This window comes from Danio aesculapii, chromosome 7 (assembly GCF_903798145.1).
Source record: "Danio aesculapii chromosome 7, fDanAes4.1, whole genome shotgun sequence".
Classification (NCBI taxonomy): Eukaryota; Metazoa; Chordata; class Actinopteri; order Cypriniformes; family Danionidae; genus Danio; species Danio aesculapii.
The window spans coordinates 5,986,430-6,006,812 of record NC_079441.1 but is presented as its reverse complement, the minus strand read 5'-3'; the positions used below and the strand labels follow the sequence as shown (position 1 = coordinate 6,006,812).

General features: G+C 39.6%; 1 protein-coding gene across 2 annotated transcripts in view; it reads left to right on the top strand.

Annotated features, from left to right (window-relative positions):
- intu (inturned planar cell polarity protein) overlaps positions 1-20,383 on the top strand; it is a 59,078-nt gene that overhangs the window by 23,671 nt on the left and 15,024 nt on the right. For both annotated transcript variants that reach the window (XM_056460985.1, XM_056460984.1), the window contains exons 4-8: positions 3,732-3,929; positions 11,141-11,259; positions 17,803-17,892; positions 19,442-19,519; positions 20,200-20,377. In XM_056460985.1, coding sequence (XP_056316960.1) covers positions 3,732-3,929; positions 11,141-11,259; positions 17,803-17,892; positions 19,442-19,519; positions 20,200-20,377 — 663 coding nt within the window. The remainder of the gene's footprint in view (positions 1-3,731; positions 3,930-11,140; positions 11,260-17,802; positions 17,893-19,441; positions 19,520-20,199; positions 20,378-20,383) is intronic.

Genomic DNA, 20,383 nt, shown 5'->3' with positions numbered 1-20,383 from the left:
CGTCATTCGTTTGATCACTTTTCAAGCTGCATTTTTTTCCCTCTCTTGAGTAAGGAGGAATGTAGAAATGACAGAGTTTGTTCTCCGCAGAGCGACGCTGGTTACGGTAACTCTTGTTTTTATAGGCCACAGGAAAAGAGCCATTACCCTGCGGAGAAGAGAGAGGAGAGAGTGATTAAAGGGCCAAAACCCGTAGCAAATTACACCGTAGCACAAAAAAGGACAGAGCAGGCTATAATGATATTAGTGCTGAGGAACTGAGCTCTTGTGAGGTTAACACAAGCTCGCCAAGATTTTAAAATGAGCTGGTGATTATGAAATTATAAGGTGAGCGTATCTGAGGTTGTTGATTTTAGATGTTCAGACTGATTTTAAAAGTCACTAAACCACAGGAACAAAACCATCATGTCCACTGGAAACTGCCTTTCTCTGCACTCTGGCAATGGCAGAAAAAAGAAAGGATGCTTTTATATAAAATCACGCACATTATACTGCATTACTACATTGTAGAGTATAAAAAAAAGAAGAACTGCTTTTATTCATTCATTTATTTTCCTTTTGGCTTAGTCCCTTTATTATTCTGGGGTCGCCACAGCGGAATGAACCGCCAACTTATCCAACACATGCTTTACGCAGCGGATGGCCTTCCAGCTGCAACCCATCACATGGAAACACTCTACACTTTTACATTCACACGCATACACTATGGACAATTTAGCCTACCCAACTGACCCTTTGCTAAGCCCCGCCCTCCTTAGTTACTGTTGCTACGCCTGTCAAGCTTTCGTGCCTGGCACATCTTTTACAATGTGTATGCGCCGTGTCAGACATTCCTAGGGATATAGTTAGTCATTTTTGGCGAACAGGTGAGATGTCCGAGAACGCCAGACAGGGGTATATTCACGACATAATAGGCGACCGATTAGAGAATAATTCTATCAAAATTGAAGCTAGCTTAGCCTAGCCACCTCATACGCTGATCATTCAGTCAACAGCTCAGTTCATGCACAGCAGGAGAGATGAAATTTAAAAATAATCTAATAATGACTAATTAAACTGTGATTTCTCTATTTTTAGCCAAAAAGTCTGATAGACTAATATTGTGCAAGGAAATATAGCGTCACTAACCGACGAGGAAACACACATGGACAGTGCTTCTACATTATTCATTGAAAGAGCAATCAGAAAGGGGAAATTGATGGACTTGTGCCAAATATTAGCATCATTGACCCATAACAATGTACAGTAAATGACCTATTACTGTCAGTATGTTTGTGTGCTCTTTATAAATGACTGAAAAACAGCTGCTGGTAAAGTATATTGATCGTAAGTGCTCAGTTTGTGATCACATCTCTGTTTTGTTCTGTTGATTTGTAATTTCAAATATCCGTAGCTTGAAACAGATGGAAATATGAAGTTCAGTACAGATTCGTATTTTCCGGATCAATAACTCGTCATGACCTATTCGCTATTAGTATGACTACCTCCTCCTATGCTGTTTCTTTAACCTGCAAGTCTTTACTTTACAAATGATATAGATCATACAGTACTGTGTGCTTCTCAAGCTCTTTGAGGAGTGTCATTCATGTCTGGTGCACTCAGAAGACAATCGCCTGTGATATCATGTCATTTGGTTTTTGATTGTCAGGTTGTTGTAGGCCTAGTTATAATAATTTTTCTACAATATAGTTATAATGATATTTATACATGATCAAACTAGTGTTACTTCGCTTCAGTAATGTCTAGTGGCAGAGTAACAGCTCGTGCAAAGGATGAGATGGACAAAACTAATCAATGCCCTTCTTTTATTTATTTACGTGTTGTCAGGTTCACAGTGCAAACAGCTCCTTGGTGGAATAACTTGAGTGAACATAAAACAAAGCCGAATGAAGCTGTCTTCCTCTGCTTCAGCTGCACAGCACACAGCGAGCTCACATCATCCAGCATGTGTGTCGAACTACACTACCCACAATACACTTCGCTATGGACTACAACTCCCGTAAATAAATATTTCGGGCCTAAATAAATGTTTGTTGCAGTTTTTAATCGTTTAAATTAATTTGATTGACTATATATAAATCACAGGATATTATTACAGCATTTATTGGGTAAAATTTATACTTTTTACTGTCATTCAATGTGTTTTGTTCATTATCAATGCACTGTCACTTTAATTGAGCGTGAGCAGCGCGGCAAAAATAGACCCAGCGCTGAAACTATCGCGACACTGCTGCTTCAGCGACGCTCACGCCTCACACTGACGCAATGCTGCTGCGTGCAGTATGAAAGCTCTAATCTGTTAACATGGACGCCGAAAAAACACGCGCTGCTCAAGCTCTGCTCACGCGCTGCTGACGCTTGCGGTGTGAAACAGGCTTAAGTTAGTATGACGAAGGCTTAAACGGAGCATAATGAGTGGAAAAAAAAGAAAAAGACAGCTGTGAAACAATATTTTTGTAGGAAACACAGTTTAGATCTGTTTAGAGCAAGAGGTGTGTGAGTTATTGCCGTCTATCACTGAATGTGTCAGGAATATCAAAACAAAACCAACTTAACTCCGCTCCTCACAGAGTTTGATCCACGCTGGCATTTCTCCTCTTGGCTTTTTGGTTTTGAAAAGGGAAAAAAAATTCCACCATCCTGTCCAAACTTTTAGGATACCGGGTGTCAGATTTGCACAATCCATATGCACAACGCTATGGCCTGTTTCCCTCGCTCGAAAGCTTGACAGACCCCCTGCGCGTAGCTACAGTTGCTAAGCCACGATTGGTGGGTGGCGGTTTTTGGGTGTGGCTTAGCGAAGGGTCAGTTCACCTATACCACATGTTCATGAACTTGTGGGGTAAACCAGAGCACCCGGAGAAAACCCACGCGAACACGGGGAGAACATGCAAACTCCACACAAAAACGCCAACTGACCCAGCTAAGGCTCGAACCAGCGACCTTCTTGCTGTGAGGCGAAAGTGCTACCTACTGCGCCACCAAAAACTGCTTTTATTCGAGCCAAACTAGTAGAAAAAATATTGCATGATAGAAGTCTGCATTCCTGCTGCTGTGCCACAGGAGCTGCGGGACCCGACTAGATTTCCTACAGCGTGGGAATAAATTTCCAAATAAAACCTTGTATCAGTCGGTAACTCTGGTGTAATTTGAATAGGAGAATATCTGTGATTTCCTCATTCTTATTGAGCACCGTCGTACTGCCCCATAGCATTCGTTTTTTAAAGATGAAATGCAGCCATTTGTAGCTCTGGCTACATAATCTGCGCTCTTCAGAAATGTATACAGGGGTACATATCCACAGTGAGCCTGAGTTGATATAAAAGGGTTTTTTTGTATTTGCAGATGAGATTTGGGTTATGAAAGTGAAAGCATCAGAATTTATGTCATTCGCTGTGGTTTTTAATGACGTGCGACTTTCATTGACAGGTGAAAATCCAATCCACCTGCTTACACTGCAGACATGAGGGCACAGATCCGATTCATATCCGATAAATGTCCACATATGAACAAAACCTCAATCTTATCTGAGTAAATCAGAATGGTTTGTTTTTCCTGCTTACACATACATGGGCTATATTTGATCTGTGCCACATGGGAGAAAATGATCTGAATTGGGTCACTTGCAGTGTAAATGCAGCTTTTAAGGTCTCTTTTTTGCAGACTGTTCTCCACTGCAGCAATCATGCTAATATTTGCCTGTGCTTTCTGATGGTGTGTGTGTGTTTTAGGTGAGGTTGACCCTGGAAACGGTGTGTCCGGCCGGCGTGTCTCCAGACTTCAAGGTTCCAGCATCTCCTCAGGTCAGTCAGCTCGTGCGTCTGCTGTGGGGCGAAGACACGGTGGAGCTGCAGATGTCCATCGCCGACGTCCCGCACATCGCCATGTTCCTCTCGCTCAGACTGGACTCAGAGACGCAGCAGGATGAGGTCAGTCTGTTTGAGGTTTCATTTATTGTGTAGCAATACCAAGAATGAGTTATGGCAGAAACTACATTCATACATCAATGCAAAATATCAAACGAATTACAAATGAAATCAAAACTTATAGATTTCGTGAGCTCACATTGCTAGTTTTGTGGTGAACAATTCATGTCATTAAAGGGCCATAAAACCCCCCTGTCTCAGCAGGGTGTTTTCACAACTCTAGTCCAGTCCAGCTCTGTTTATGGGAGTGTTGAGTGGTGAAAGAGGGAAGGGTTTGCATGAAAAGGGGAGTTTCAGTTCGAGTTCTGATTTTCACAGAGGCAAAACAACACACAGACACAGGGGAGAAAGACAGTGACTGTTTACATGGACCTCAGTAATTTAATTATTTTCCAAATTCTTAATTTGTTGCCTTTGAATGAAAGTGAAAGTGCCAAACTGTTACATTTCATGCATGCCCCCCGTGACAAACAAGATATTGGATGCGAGGAACTGCTGGAAGAGTGTTGTTGTAATGGAATGTCTGATACCGCACGGCGAATAGGAGATTAAAAAAACCTCTGCATTTCTCTGTAACTTAGATGCACTCGGTAGGTAGTGTCAGAAAGCCATGTGTATAGACCAGTGTTTCCCAACCCTGTTCCTGAAGGCACACCAAAAGTACACATTTTCCACCTCTCCCTAATCAAACACACCTGAATCAACTCATCAGAACATTAGAAGAGACTCTAAAACCTGAAGTTAATGGGTCAGATAAGGGAGACGTACAAAATATGTACTGTCAGTGTGCGTCCTGGAATAGGGTTGGGAAACACTGGTATAGATTATACTGTCACAAAATGCAGCAAAAATCCTACACGACGGTAATAGTTTAATTAAGGAGTTTACATGGTTTTTTACATGTAATTAAGGAGTTTACATGTTTACACTCGGAGAGCCGCATTCACAGCGGATCTTTCAGCCCATAATATTGTAGTGATATTAACATGCTGTAAACTTAGTGACTAAATAATTTTGACTAAGGTCTGTCTTTAAACACTGAAAGAGTACTGCTGACGATACGAACTAACTTTGCCTCTGAATGAACAAACAAAGACCACTGATCACACACTTACCAAATCTGTAGAGACAGGACAATCAACACCAACTGGAGCCGCGTTGACGAGTGGCAAATCCGGATTTCACCATTTGCAAATGAGAAAAGCTCTCGGGTAAAAAATGTTCCTTACAAACGTATTTCTGTCACGTGTAGCGTTAACTGTAATCCACACGTGAGTCCAGCGGCGCTCTCATAGTGGGGAAATGAAAAGAAAACCTTTGTTGCGGCACATTTATAAACGCAACACCGGCGTCCCATGTCTCCAAACAATACTTCCTCTTTCACTTGTTTTAATTACGGTTTGCAACACAACATGGCGTCTCTGTGCCGTCTGAACACTGTAACAGGTAAAGGTTTTTGAAGCGCTCATGCATGTTAATGAAGTTGCACCTCATACACAATAGAGCGCGCTGATTGGTTCGAACCAATCTCATGTATTAATGCTGAAAGCTCAAAGACTGTACTCGCCGATGTAGACAGCCAATCTAGAGGCTAACGCAGGCTGTGACGCAGCTTCAAAATTAATTTTCAAACCAAAAGAAGGAACTTGCTCAAAATAAAGCAAAAACAAGCAATTTTTACTTGTTAGTGAAATATACGACTGTTTTTTACTTGTTAGACACGTATACGACTGTCAACATCTCAAATGTGTTTTGGTGTTTGGTGACCCTTTAAGAAAAAACAATAGTTTGCCCTAAAATTTAAATCTGAAAATGCACTTCCTGTTTGTTTTCAGGTAAATTCTCAAATTACGTTTGTCTAAGGCAGGGGTCGGCAACCCAAAATATTGAAAGAGCCATACTGGACCAAAAAAACAAAACAAGTATGTCTGGAGCCGCAAAAAATTAAAAGCCTTATAATGAAGGCAACACATGCTTTATATATCTATATTAGCCTACTATCAAAATGACTAAGTTGGCTACAAATACATAATGAGCCTTCATGATTAAATGTTTATTTTCTCTGCAGCGCATCCTGTAAAGAATGACGCACCACGTGACTACTCTGTTGTACGATGCCGCCTCAAGTTTAACTTCTTTACAATATTAATGAACCATGTTTCATTGCTTTAATGAAATTAAAGAAATGCAATAAAGAAATTCGATTTTTGATGTCATTTTTATTTTGAGGATTCGAAAAAACAACAACAAAATGGAACGTGCATAACGTGGCCCTCATCGGGGCAACAAACAGAGTGCAATAAAACGCAGCCTGCATTTATAAAAATAAAACAGCAGCCTTTTGAAAAGATAAAGTATATAAAATCAAATTAATACAGTTTGAGTTTGATTTCTGTGCAAATGCCAAGCAAGTCAGTGCAAGGGTAAAACGCAGCAGCATCCTCTGTTCTCCTCAGTTATTTTTCTCTTTTTTCCTTTGGGATCCATGACCCATCACTCAGCCGCCGGTTTGTTTACAACAGCCACCTGCCTGGCATCCCGCCCTGCTGATAGAAACGTGTGTCGCAGGCTATGATGCAAATCTTCGTTGACAAAAATTTTGAAATTTAATATTTATTCTACACATTTTACAGCATTAGAAAACGTTAAGAATGTTTGTGTCATGTTTGTCCTTCTACAGAAACTATATTAAAACAAAAAATGTATTTCCCTCCCCCATCTTTTTCCATTTTCAAACATTCTTGAAAAAGCTCCAGGGAGCCACTAGGCAGCGCTAAAGAGCCGCATGCGCCTCTAGAGCCGCGGGTTGCCGACCCCCGGTCTAAGGTATTGGGCGGGGCTAACATGCTTAACCACGCCCCTCCCGCTGTCAGTGTTGACAGCAAACAGAAATGGTGAGCAGGAGGAGGAGTCTGTTAGGTTGTAATAACTCTCCCCAAACACTTTTCCAGATCTCTCTGAATGACTCACCTATTTTACTACATCCAATCAGCTCGCAGTAGAAAAAACAAGCCACGCCCACTGTTTACTTAATATTCTGTTTCTCTAGGAACAGCTTCACAATACAATAAAAAAAACAGTCGCAGCTTCCAGTTCATGCGGACTTTAAATAAATAAATAAATAAAGTAAAAAAGCTAAATATATTCCACAAAACCATTTCAAGTAAAACATATGCTGGATAAGTTGGCGGTTCATTCCACTGTGGCGACTGCTTATGAATAAAGGGAGTAAGCCGAAGGAAAACGAATGAATGAATATGAGCATAGATGACAACTACAGATGTCATTTCAGCTCTTGACAAACGGGCAGAGCTAAAACAGCTGTGTGTGCATGTGTGTGTGCATGTGTGTGTGTGTGTTTTAAATGTTTAATGTGTTTGCATGATTTCACCGTCCAGAAGAGTTTCCCTCATTAAATCTGTCAGGACGGAGCATGAATGGCTCGGCTGTGTTTATAGCAGTTTTAGTGTGACGTAAGGAAATTGGAGAATTAAAAGAGAGCGAGAGAAAGAGAGAGACGTTTGCTTTCGTCTGGCTGAATTATTCACATTCCCATCAGAAAGAAAAAAACACTCGTAAGGACTGCGGAAACGTCTCTATTATCAGTTAATGAAGAAAGAGGAGAGGAGGAAATCGCAGAGTAAAGCTTATACAATTATGGGGATTTTCCAAGAATTAGTCTGGATCAATAGCAGTGTAACAAAAATGTTAAATTGGGCGGCATGGTGGCTCAGTGGTTAGCACTGTGGCCTCACAGCAAGAAGGTCGCTGGTTCAAGTCTCGGCTGAGCCAGTCGGCATTTCTGTGTGGAGTTTGCATGTTCTCCCCGTGTTGGCGTGGGTTTCCTCTGGCTGCTCCGGTTTCCCCCACAGTCCAAACACATGCGCTGTAGATGAATTGGATAAGCTAAATTGGCCGCAATGAATGAGTGTGTGTGTGAATGAGTGTGTATGGGTGTTTCCCAGTGCTGGGTTGCAGCTGGAAGGGCATCCTCTGCATAAAACATATGCTGGAATAGTTGGCGGTTCATTCTGCTGTGGCAACCCCTGTTAAATAAAGGACTAAGCTGAAGGAAAATGAATGAATGAATGTTTACAGATCTGATCTTCTGATCTCTTATCTCTGGGGTTAGCTGTTTTGCTAAATATAAGCACAAGTTTTAATCTAATAATCTTCACATCTTTTACATTCTCTGTAAAATAGCAGGGTGTTTTACTGCAAATCTCACATGCATAACACTGGAATTGCTCTAATACAGTTCAGTTTTATTTCTATAGTGCTGTATAGAGTGCAAACTGTGTCAAAGCAGCTTTGGAAAGAAAAAAGACAGTAATTGAAAATCAGATATGGAGGGGTCTTTGGGTCTGAAAGCATTTAAATGTTGCTGCTCTGCATACTAATCAAAATGACAAAAGCTGTGGCTCCGTTCATTCATTCAGACCTCAGACTGTCTCACACTGATGCGGTTTTGCAGGATTATAATGATCCTTCATTCAGCCTCAGGCCAGTGCGCGGTTTTTGGCAAACCCCTGAGCTGTGAGAGACTCGTCATTTAAAGTCTTTGTGTTTTCTGTTGTCCATTTTTTTGGAGTCGTATTTAAAGGAGTTGGAAAATATAAAAGAGAAAGCTGGAAAATGTGCACTAAAGATTTAAGGATTTTGATTTCATGATTTATCAAAGGGGTGGCGCAGTGGGTAGCACTGTTATCTTACAGCAACAAGGTCGCTGGTTTGAGTCCTGACTGGGTCAGTTGGCATTTTTGTGTGGAGTTTGCTAAATTGTCCGTAGTGTTTGTGTGTAAATGTGAGTGTATGAGTGTTTCCCATTGATGGGTTGCAGCTGGATAGGCATTGCTGTGTAAAACATATGCTGGATAAGTTGGCGGGTCATTCCACTTTGGTGACCCCTGATTAATAAAGGGACTAAGCTGAGAAGAAAATGAATGAATGAATGAATGAATGAATGATTTATCAGAGTATTAGCAATAACCAATTTGTGACATATTACAATCAGAAATGTTCAGTAGTATTTCAGTATGTCATGCCTCTTGTTTGTCACACGCTGTAAAAATAATAATTAGTAGTTTTGTACTGTAAATACTTAATTTTAGCTTAATTTTGGTTGTAAATAAACTTGCTTCTCCAATCTTCTATTGTCCAGTTTTGGTGAGCCTGTGTGAATTGTAGCCTCAGTTTCCTGTTCTTAGCTGACAGGAGTGGCACCCGGTGTGGTCTTCTGCTGCTGTAGCCCATCCGCCTCAAGGTTGGACGTGTTGTGTGTTCAGAGATGCTCTTCTGCAGACCTCGGTTGTAACGAGTGCTTATTTGAGTTACTGTTGACTTTCTATCAGCTGGAACCAGTCTGGCCATTCTCCTCTGACCTCTGGCATCAACAAGGCATTTGCGCCAACAGAACTGACACTTGCTGGATATTTTCTCTATTTCAGATCATTCTCTGTAAACCCTAGAGATGGTTGTGCGTGAAAATCCCAGTAGATCAGCAGTTTCTGAAATACTCAGACCAATTTGGCACCAACAACCATGCCACGTTTAAAGTCACTTAAATCACCTTTCTTCCCCATTCTGATGCTCGGTTTGAACTGCAGCAGATTGTCTCGACCATGTCTACATGCCTAAATGCATTAAGTTTCTGCCATGTGATTGGCTGATTAGAAATTTGCGTTACCAAGCAGTTGGACAGGTGTACCTAATAAAGTGGCCAGTGAGTGTATATCACACTAGAAAATAAGTTTGTTAGTTAGTTAGTTAGTTCATTGCACAGTTACATAAACGATTGGTAAAAGAGAGACAAAAGTAATAATAAAAATTAGTGCTGGGCTGTTACCGACGCTAAAGTGCTACGTTAACGCGAGACTCTTATCACGCGATAAAAATATCACTGTTAATCTATTCTCAAAGTTGGGTTGGGAGCTGGATCTATTCTAGGCAAGCTATGATGACTTTCACCTTGATATTTTAGCACGGATGTATACCTGACCGGTGAGCCCTCTGACAAACAAAGTGCCCTTCTGAATCAAACTAGCAGGATGCCTGACTTTAGCTGCAGTTCGACAGTTTCACTTTAACTCATGAACATTTCATTCATGTAGTTCATAGTTTGATTGCGGTGTTTACTTCAATAATGTCACTAATATATGCTCCACTGTTAACCTTTCCTGCACTGTCTCTTTGTTGTGTTAGAGATAGCGGAGGAGATTCATTTAATACTCCAGGGCCGAGTAATACTCCCTTTTCTTTTCGTAACTTGTCGACACATGTAACTTGGTCCAATCATTTATTACTCTCCGTGTGGTACAACAAAGTCAGTCACCAAAGAGGGAACATCACTGAAAACAGTCTCATTGCGAAAAACTGCTCCTCTTCTGTCTCTCCCTCTTCGCTCCACACACACACACACACCACAAAACTGCAGCCCCGCCCCTTAAAGGACCCGCACATTTTACAACACCACGTTAATTCCATTTCTGTTTAGTTCAGTAATGACTTTAGTCGCATTAAGGTCATCAAAAATCCCTGTTTGGAGCTTATGTAGGCCTACAGTTCAACATTAATGTTTAACTGAATAAACAGTTAGTAAACACAAGTACATCTTATTGAACATCATTTATTTTCATCACCAATTATCACAGTAGAGCAGTTTCTCAAGCAGTTTGTGATGCATTTTGGAAACAGGAGATAACCCCCTGGTCTAATGCGCCACCTGGCTTGAGAAACCTGTTCTCAAAGACTTATTATTTGGGTAGCACACATATTCTGAATGCCTTCGGCAGAATTCAAACGAGCCATTTTAATCTAGATTAATCTAGATTAATTCAGAGATTAATATAGATTAAAAAAATAATCTATGCCCACCTATAATAAAAATTAATTTTCCCCACCATCTATAAAAAACAAAACAATGTGTGTTTATGAAGTGAGGCTCACGCAGGTGAGTGGGCTTGACAAACCACCCACAGAAACACTTTTCACTCTTTATAAAAACTCTCCCCCTCCTTACTCCAGCACTTGATTCTCTGAGCACTAACAGTTGCTTTGTATAATCAGCTCTTGTTGTTGTGTGTTGCCTCTTCTTGTCGAATCACTGACTGCCTCCTCAGTTGTAAGTCACATTGTGTCTGCTAAACGACTAAATGTAAATGCATATATGCACTGAGATGTCAGCTGTGAAAGTGACGTGTGTTTCCTCTCTACAGCAGGAGATTGTGTACCACTATCCTCAATCTGAAGCTTCCGCTCAGCTCAAAGCAGTGAGAGGGATTTTCCTGACGCTCTGCGACATGCTGGAGAACGTCACCGGCGGGCAGATCGTCAGGTCAGATACACAAGACTCTCACTTCAGCATTTAGGAGATTTATTTGCATGTTTTATATCCTATTCTGGGTTCGAGCCTCGGCTGGGTCAGTTGGCATTTCTATGTGGAGTTTGCATGTTCTCCCCGTGTTAATGTGGGTTTCCTCCGGGTGCTCCGGTTTCCCCCACAGTCCAAAAATTTGCAGTATAGGTGAATTGGGTAGGCTAAATTGTCCATAGTGTATGTGTGTGAATGAGTGTGTTTGGATGTTTCCCAGAGATGGGTTGCAGCTGGAAGGGCATCCGCTGTGTAAAACATGCGCTGGATAAGTTGGCGGTTCATTCCGTTGTGGCGACCCCATGTAACGTCTCGTCTTTAAATCAACGGGATACACAAAAATAAAAATTTAAAAAATGGTTCAATTCTCTAGTTCCTGTTTTCAAATGTTATCATGGATTGATAAAGGATACTTTATGTATTATAATTACACAGTTCTCTGAAAATGTCCTCACAATCAAACATAAAAACAAACAACATTCATACAATAACACAATACAAAAATGGCGAATCCCCGTTTGTGTGTAAAGTCCAAAAGTCCGTGGATGAGTGTACGTGCAAAATGGGTCGCGCTCACCCCAAAGTTTGAGTCCGGATAATTGGAACCATGTCTTGTTGCTGTACCTCAAAGGTCCTCCTAGGATAGTCTTTACTGTGGGTAGGGATGGCTGACGTGAAACTGACGGTTCGACACAGTATCGAGATCCCGAAGCGCAAGTGTTTCGAAATACTGCACCAAACCATGATCCAAAACACACAGGTCACGTGACTAAAGTGTTTCGAAACACCTGGTCACGTGACAAAAGCGATTCAAAGCATCGATCAGTTTAGAAGCGTTTCGAGACTTGGAGAATCTCCATTTGACTGACAGGGTAAAATTAACGTATTTGACACGTTTGGCCTAATGGACCGTGCGTGTGTATGTTGTTACAAGCTTCAAATGACTTTTGGGTTCGAATCCCGACTTGTACAGCTACTCCAAAATCATGATTTTATGTATTTTAATCATGTTACTGTTTATGGTGTAGTCTAGATAGGATACAGCTGCAGATACGCCCTCAATTTAGCATCATTTTTGTAACTGTAAAACAATAATTAATATTTTACAGTACTGTGATGGTTGGGTTTAGGGTTGTGGTAGACGTTAAAAAAATACAATAAATGGGAAATTTAATGAATAATATAAATAATTCTTGTTAACTTCTGTCCACAACTGTATCTGATCTAGCAACAGGCCTGTTTTATGACCAAAACAAGACATATTTATTCACAAAGTGTTTATTCGGATGTCAGACCAATGTTAAAACAAAACGGTACACAAACAAAGCATCTCAAACTGATATTAAAGGATTTCAAATTAACTGTATCAGCCTGGATTCGAACCAACGATCCCCGCATGGAAGACAGAAACCTTAAAATAAATCACGTGAAGGTTCGATCCTACAAAGTGGCATTTAATACCTCAATTTTCTCAACTGTGCTTTGCTGAAGCTGTTCCAGTGTAATACAAAAAAAATGACCACTAGGCGTCACTGTAGAGTGGGGTTTCGAAACGTTTCGAAGCTTCGACACATTTGCTTCAACTGTTTCAGTGTTTCATGAAGACTCGCTTTGCCCACCACTAACTGTGGGTCTGCAAGACTAATGAGTCCTAAAAAGAGCAAAAAATCCACGCAAACAATTGTCCTTCGCCCACGAATCAAAAAAAAAAAAAAAAGGTATATTTGGCAAACTCCTACTCCATGTGCTCCTCTGGCTTCTTCAGATGTCACACTGAGCAGTGTCCATGTGCCCTCTATCTCCCCCATGTGGTGTGTATGTTATGTAAATGTGTATTTATAAAAAAAAACGGCAACAGTTAGAACAGGAAATAGACTACAGACACATTCACTTCACCTCATCACTTCAAAATAAAGAATGTAAAATAAGTCCATTACTCAATTATATATTTGGGCTACAAAAAAACTAAGTGCGAGTATGCTTAACCGCATGGCCTATTCACACATTTAATGAATTTAGCAGTCAGCATAAACTCAATTATGTGGCAGCGCTACACCCAGATTAATAAAGGGACTAAGCCGAAAAGAAAATGAAGAATAAATATCCTATTCTGGTCCTTGAAGGGCTTTTTGACCTGTATATGATATTTGATCAAGGGTGTAGATTTGCCTTTGACATTGGTGGCGACACACAACCCTACAGCACACGTATTGAATGCAAATTCTGTTTGGCGCTTTTAAAAACGTGATTAAAGGCTTTAAACACAATAACATGCACAAACAACAATTAATGAAGCACAGCTCATGCTGCAGAAATCAATTTACATGTCATTTTTATTGCTATTTGACTTTGAGGACGTATGAATGTAAAGAAATTTAGAGAGAGATGTGACGCAATTTAACCATTTCTTATTTAACCCAATTATTATTATTGTTTTTCAGAATCAAAGAGGCCAAAATCAAAACTGATCTTGCTCTAATCTTGCTGAGAGGTTGACAGAGCTTGATTTTATTTTGAAGACAGTTCAAATATGGAGGGGGTGGGGACTTTTCAGTAATTGGTGGATATTGGTGGGGACACGGCCAATTCTTCGCCCTTGTGTTTTTCATTTAATTCTTTCATTTTAATTCTTGATGTCCGAATGGTATCAGCCCAGGCCCATCATAACTGAGGGGGCATTTTAATCCCATAGGGGTGACTGATTTTGGTCGTTCTCATTCCTTTCATTAAGGCTATTTATTCACTTAATTATTATTATTTTGCATTACTGCCTAAGTTACTGATTTGAGGCAGTGATGTACTTCTTTATAGTAATAAAAATATGCACAGTTACGCTCTTACTGATTTTATTAATGAAAGTTGTCGGATCATGGCTTCAGTGCCAAACGAGTGCTTCAATCATATTTTATTCTCCTTATTTCTTTCAGTTTTATTTCAAATACTATAAATGTTAAATAAGTTTTAGGTAAAGACGTCAAACTATGCACACACATGCAAGCTAACCCACAGTTTGATTATAACCGGTAAATAAACATAATGAAATCAGCATAACCGAGTCATCACGCTTCACGTATAGCCTATTACCCAACCAATATCAGTGTTAGGAAAAAGTTAAATGTTACAATCCAACGTCATTTAAAAAAAATAGTAGCTAAATGTGTTACTTAGTTACATTTTAAGGCACCAGTGTGGCAAAACAGAGAGTCTGTCTACCTACCTCAAAAGAAAAAACAAAGTAAAAGAAAAAAAATGTTATTACCGTGAAAACTGGTTACTTTTTGGCATGAATAACAGGTAATTCAATAGGCATGACTTTTATTATCATTTTAAAGGTAAAAAATAAAGATTTATGTTAGGCTATCATAAGGGGTTTTTTTTCTTGAAATTGTCCGGTGTCAGGGTTCTGCCACTCTGGTCTTGTTAATTCTTGTTTTGTGGCAGAGTCCGGACACTAGCTCTGTCTTGTCCTGTCCTGTTAGTGCTCGGCTCGAGTTTTCTTGGGTCAGCACTTGTTTTGTCATTGTCTGGGTGCGCGTCGTCATAGGTGCGTGCGGACCGTGCGCGCTCCCGCTTGTACTCGTGTTTGTGATTTGTTTTGTCAGCATCGCGCTGTTTCATTCTCAGGCTCTCCATCTAGTTGGTTTTGGTTTTGGTTGGCGCTGAGATGAAACATGCGCGGTGCATTTATGTGAGCGCACGGTAAGATGTTTTCACTTATCGTGTGCTCGTGTCCTGCGTCTGTTGTCAAAGCACGTGGCTCTGTGTTTTACATTGGTCGCTTGCTTTTGTGTGCTTCAGTGTTGTGTTTTGTCTTGTCATACGAACACGCGGTTAATGAGTTCTCTCATTGGCTGCATGTTCTAGTCTTGTTTTATGTGAGCACCTGGCTTGTTGTCTCTTTGTGTCAGGTGCTCTCCCGTCTATCGTCTAGTCCCACCCTCCTTGTTAACCCATTATTAGTTAATTATGTTCATCTGTTTGTGTGTTGATTTTACTCCTGCTTATATTCTCCTCATGTCTGCTGTCCTGTGCCAGTTGGTCATCGTATGTTGCCTCATCGTGTTACCTTGTCATGTGTCTGTTCCACTTCTGATCCCTGCCAGCCTGCCCAGTCTAGTTTGGTTTGTTTGTTTATTTGTTTTGGTAATGTCGGGGTAGTTTGTTTTGCTGTTTTTGCCTTTTTATTTTTGTTTTGCCATTTAATATTAATAAAACCCATATTCTTTTCTGCACCTGAGTCCTCACTCCCTTTTCCTCTACACCGACCGTGACAGTCCGGTTGGCATTTGTAAAAACGCGACCATAAACCTTTAGGCTATTAGGCCGACTAGTCATTTTATTTATTCATTTAGCCTATTTTAATAACTTGTTTTCAGGTTACATTTTCGTTTTTAGGGCCACAAGTCAAAATAAAATCGATATGCTAGCTGTATTCTAGCCGTTAAAATAGGCCTACAATATATTTTCTGGTGTTTAATTTTGCAGGAGCAAATATCAGTATAGCCTATATTGCATATTCATTAAAGATTATCATTCAGCCTACCTGCAGTGCATGTGAGAGGTTGATCTGTGGAAAATCCATGTACTCACGCACTATGTAGCCTACGCTGAAAAAAATATTCAAAGATGATTCATTGGATTTACTCAATTTTTTTACGTTAAGTGGTTGTAAACAATTTATTTGGGCTGAATTTAAACAAACAAATTAAGTTGAACATTGTTAAATTTAATTTGTTTGTTTAAATTCAACACAAATAAATTGTTTGCAACAGTTTTGCATGCAACACTTTTTTTTTCAGTGCACCCATTTTATTTATAACACTGCAAGGTTCAAGGCTAAGGATTTTTTCTACTGGCCCGATTGGACCAGTGGTTCATATTTTCCCTGGCCCCACCAAAAGAAGTTAAAAGCTATTTTTAGCCACAAATAAAAAAAAAATGTGTCAAATTGTTTGTAAATCTAGAATTTTAGTTATTTAAAAATGTTAATAAATGTATAATGAGCAAAACTCATAGTGTTATGCAAACAGAAGTAGCAAAATGGGCAGGTATTTTATTGCAAAACAAAATGTGGCTGACCTGCCAAACTGATCAGTCATGGTGAAACCTTGTAAATGTCTGCTTCCAAGATGTTAGAAACAAAGGTTTTCTGTTAGCATCATCATTTGATGTTGCCGCCATGTTGCTGTCACTTCGTGGTACTGGTTGTTACGGAAAAAAAACATGCTCACAGCATCCAATCAGATAAGAGAAACAGAGAAGGTAGAATTTGAAGGCTTAAAGACACAATCTGTTTCTCAATTCTAAAACTGTATTTGAAGGCAATTGACAAATAGTTGCAGGTAAATTAAACTTTAGTGACAAGGCATCAGTGGCCCGATCTGGCCAATAACGATCCTGTCTACTGTAAAGAGCATCTCACACGCTGGCCCCATTCCATTCAGCAGTCCATATTGTTGAGCCCTGCACTGTAAACTTGACTTCACTGGCAGATCATCTTCAAACTCAAAAGCCATTTGTTAAGGGTTCTAATGCTGCTGCATAATGGGAAGTTTCTTTTCACAGCGGTTAAAGTGCGCTTTAGCGATGTCTTAGCGAAGTGTTCTCTGTTTTGTCAGTTTTATAGCTTCATTTTAATAATATTAGTAATAATGAATATAATCAATTATAATATTAATTGTAGTCTGTGGGACTGTTCAGTGTCCAACCAAACGTTTTGATTAGGCTGCTCTAATATTAATCCCTAGCTGAAAAACGAATGTGAAAATGACCGGCAGTTTCGTGTCTGCTAAAACTAATTTAACGGCAGATTTCTTCTTTTGCGTTTGTTTCCTTTAGAGCTCAAGAGAGCTGTATTTAAAGAATTAGTTAACCAAAACATGAAATGAATTAGGCTGCTCGTCTACATGTCAGCCACTAGTCCTCCTGTGTGAGTTTAGACTTTGTAAAGTGGTCTACATTTCATAGATCTACAAATGAACCATTTTAATTAAATAATTGGATAAATAAAATGTAAACCATTGGAATGATCTTCTGTTATAACATTATGGGGAAACAGTCAGCCTTTAGGAGACTGTCAGCAAAGCCAAAGTCATTTTATTTCTATAATTGTGATTTCATAATGTGTACACTGTAATAAAAATATCTGTAAATTAGCAGTTTTCCATATTCATTTTATTTTTCGCTATTTATTTCTGCTTGAATTCCACTTTGGGACCTTGATCTGTCTTCGAACAACATTTAACTTTAAAAAAAGTGACTTTCATGGACATTTTTAATAATTTAAAGTGCTATATTTTCAGGGCTGGTGTTGTATATAACGCTACAGAAACATTGTAATATACAATTTCTGCTATTTTACAGACTTATTTCTCTAGATGTAATATAGTTTTAGGTATATTATATAGTTCTGATTTGTGTCCGGTCAGTCTGAGCATCTCTTCTCTTTTTCCTGTTGTAGTTTTACAGTGGTATTAACGGTGTAAATGATGTCTGTTTTCCCCCCAGCTCCTCTCTGTGGCTCCAGCAGCAGTTGGTTCATGTGGGCTACTGGAAGGAAGAGTCCAATCTGCTGGTCATCGCTGTACCGGCCAGCAGGTCAGTCTCATCTCTGTAACCGTAATCTAAGTAATAACTATAGAAACCATCATTTATAATCAGTCCAGCTCCAAAAACGGAAGCATAACCTCGTCCCGTCTGCATACACAAACATTTGCCTCTTAGAAAGTTTCTGAATGTACTTGAAAAACACATAAAAAAGACTCTCTTGATTGATTTGCTCAGAATTTTTTTTTATTTTATTTTTAAGTTAATTTGTACCGAGCTGTATTTGTAATTCTTGTTTATGTATTTAAAATGTGTTACTTTTTAATTTGATATATTTTATTAATTTTTGTTTAAAATGTGTTACCCACTATACACACACACACACACTCACACACACACTGGCCACTTTATTAGGTACAACTGCTTTTTAACGCAAATTTCTTATGGCATATAATCATATGGCAGCAACTCAATTCATTTAGGCATGTAGACATGGTCAAGACGATCTGCTGCAGTTCAAACCGAGCATCAGAATGGAAAGAAAGGGGATTTAAGTGACTTTGAACGTGGCATGGTTGTTGGTGCCAGACGGGCTGGTCTGAGTATTTCAGAAATTGCTGATTTGCTGGGATTTTCACGCACAGCCATCTCTAGGGTTTACAGAGAATGGTTGGAAAAAAATGCCTTGTTGATGCCAGAGGTCAGAGGAGAATGGCCAGACTGGTTCCAGCTGATAGAAAGGCAACAGTAACTCAAATAAGCACTCGTTACAACCGAGGTCTGCAGAAGAGCATCTCTGAACACACAACACGTCCAACCCCTGTCAACTCAGAGCAGAAAACTGAGGCTACAATTGGATAACAGAAGATTGGAGAAACGTTGCCTGGTCTAATGAGTCTTGATTTCTGCTGCAACATTCGGATGGCAGGGTCCATGACAATGAGTTCACTGTACTCAAATGGCCTACACAGTCAGCAGATCTCAATCCAATAGAGCACATTTGGGATGTGGTGGAATGGGAGATTCTCATCATGGATGTGCAGCCGACAAATCTGCAGCAACTGCGTGATGCTATCATGTCAATATGGAGCAAAATCTCTGAGGAATATTTCAAGTAGCTTGTTGAATCTGTGACATGAAGGATTAAGGCAGTTCTGAAGGCAAAAGGGGGGTCCAGCCTGGTACCTAATAAAGTGGCCAATGTGTGTGTGTGTGTGTGTAATTTAGAGAATAAATTAATGTGAGAAATCAAAAGCTGAAAATTTCAATGAACTAAAATGTAATTATTAAAATAGCTATTATTAATAATAAATATTATTATGATTATTACTTTTTTCAATATTTTAGCTTTTGTTTATAAATTCTGTCAGTTTTTACTCTTTTGCGTTAAATGTATCAAAACCATTGAAGTGTGTTGATCTAGTTGTCAGTGTAGTGTGTGTGTGTGTGTGTGTGTGTGTGTGTGTGTGTGTGTGTGTGTGTGTGTGTGTGTGTGTGTGTGTGTGTGTGTGTGTGTGTGTGTGTGTGTGTGTGTGTGTGTGTGTGTGTGTGTGTGTGTGTGTGTGTGTGTGTGTGTGTGTGTGTGTGTTTCGGTCCACAGGGTTCCTCTGCTGTATCTCCAGACTGTGGTTGAGGGAGTCGTGAGAACACTAAAAGTCATGTACGGCTCTCTAGACAGGTATACGTGTGTCTGAATATGCAGTTATACACATACAGATTAGAGTTGGAGTCAGAATTATTAGCAGCAATTTCTGTTTAATGGAAAGAAGATTTCAACACATTTCTAGACATAATAGTTTTAATAACTCATTTCTAATAACTGATTTATTTTATCTTTGTCATGATGACAGTAAATAATATTTGACTAGATATTTTTCAAGACACTTCTATACAGCTTAAAGTGACATTTAAAGGCTTAACTAGGGTAATTAGGTTAACTAGGCAGGTTAGGGTAATTAGGCAAGTTATTGTATAACGATGGTTTGTTCTGTAGACTATCGAGAACATATATAGCTTAAAGGGGCTAATAATATTGACCTTAAAATGTTTTTCAAAAATTAAAAACTGCTTTTATTCTAGCTGAAATAAAACAAATAAGACTTTCTCTAGAAGAACAAATATTATAGGAAATACTGTGAAAATTTCCTGAATCTGTTAAACATCATTTGGGAAATATTTGAAAATTCACATTAATAATCAATAAGTCAATAATTTTGACTTTGACTTTACATAATACCAGACAGCTGTATGTGTGTGTGTGTGTGTGTGTGTGTGTGTGTGTGTGTGTGTGTGTGTGTGTGTGTGTGTGTGTGTATGGACGGCGAATGATGAATGTTTGTGAATTGTGTGTCTCTCCAGAGGCTTCAGCGATGTGGAAAACGCTCCTCGTCTGGATCATTTCTTCTGCCTCTTCTTTCAGCAGCTCATTCAGCCCTCGCGCCTGATCCACAGCTCCAGGGCACCTGACCTCTCCGGGTCGCTGTTTTTAGATGGACTGCCGGCCGTCCGCTGGCTCACCTTACCCCCGGACATAAAGGTAGGT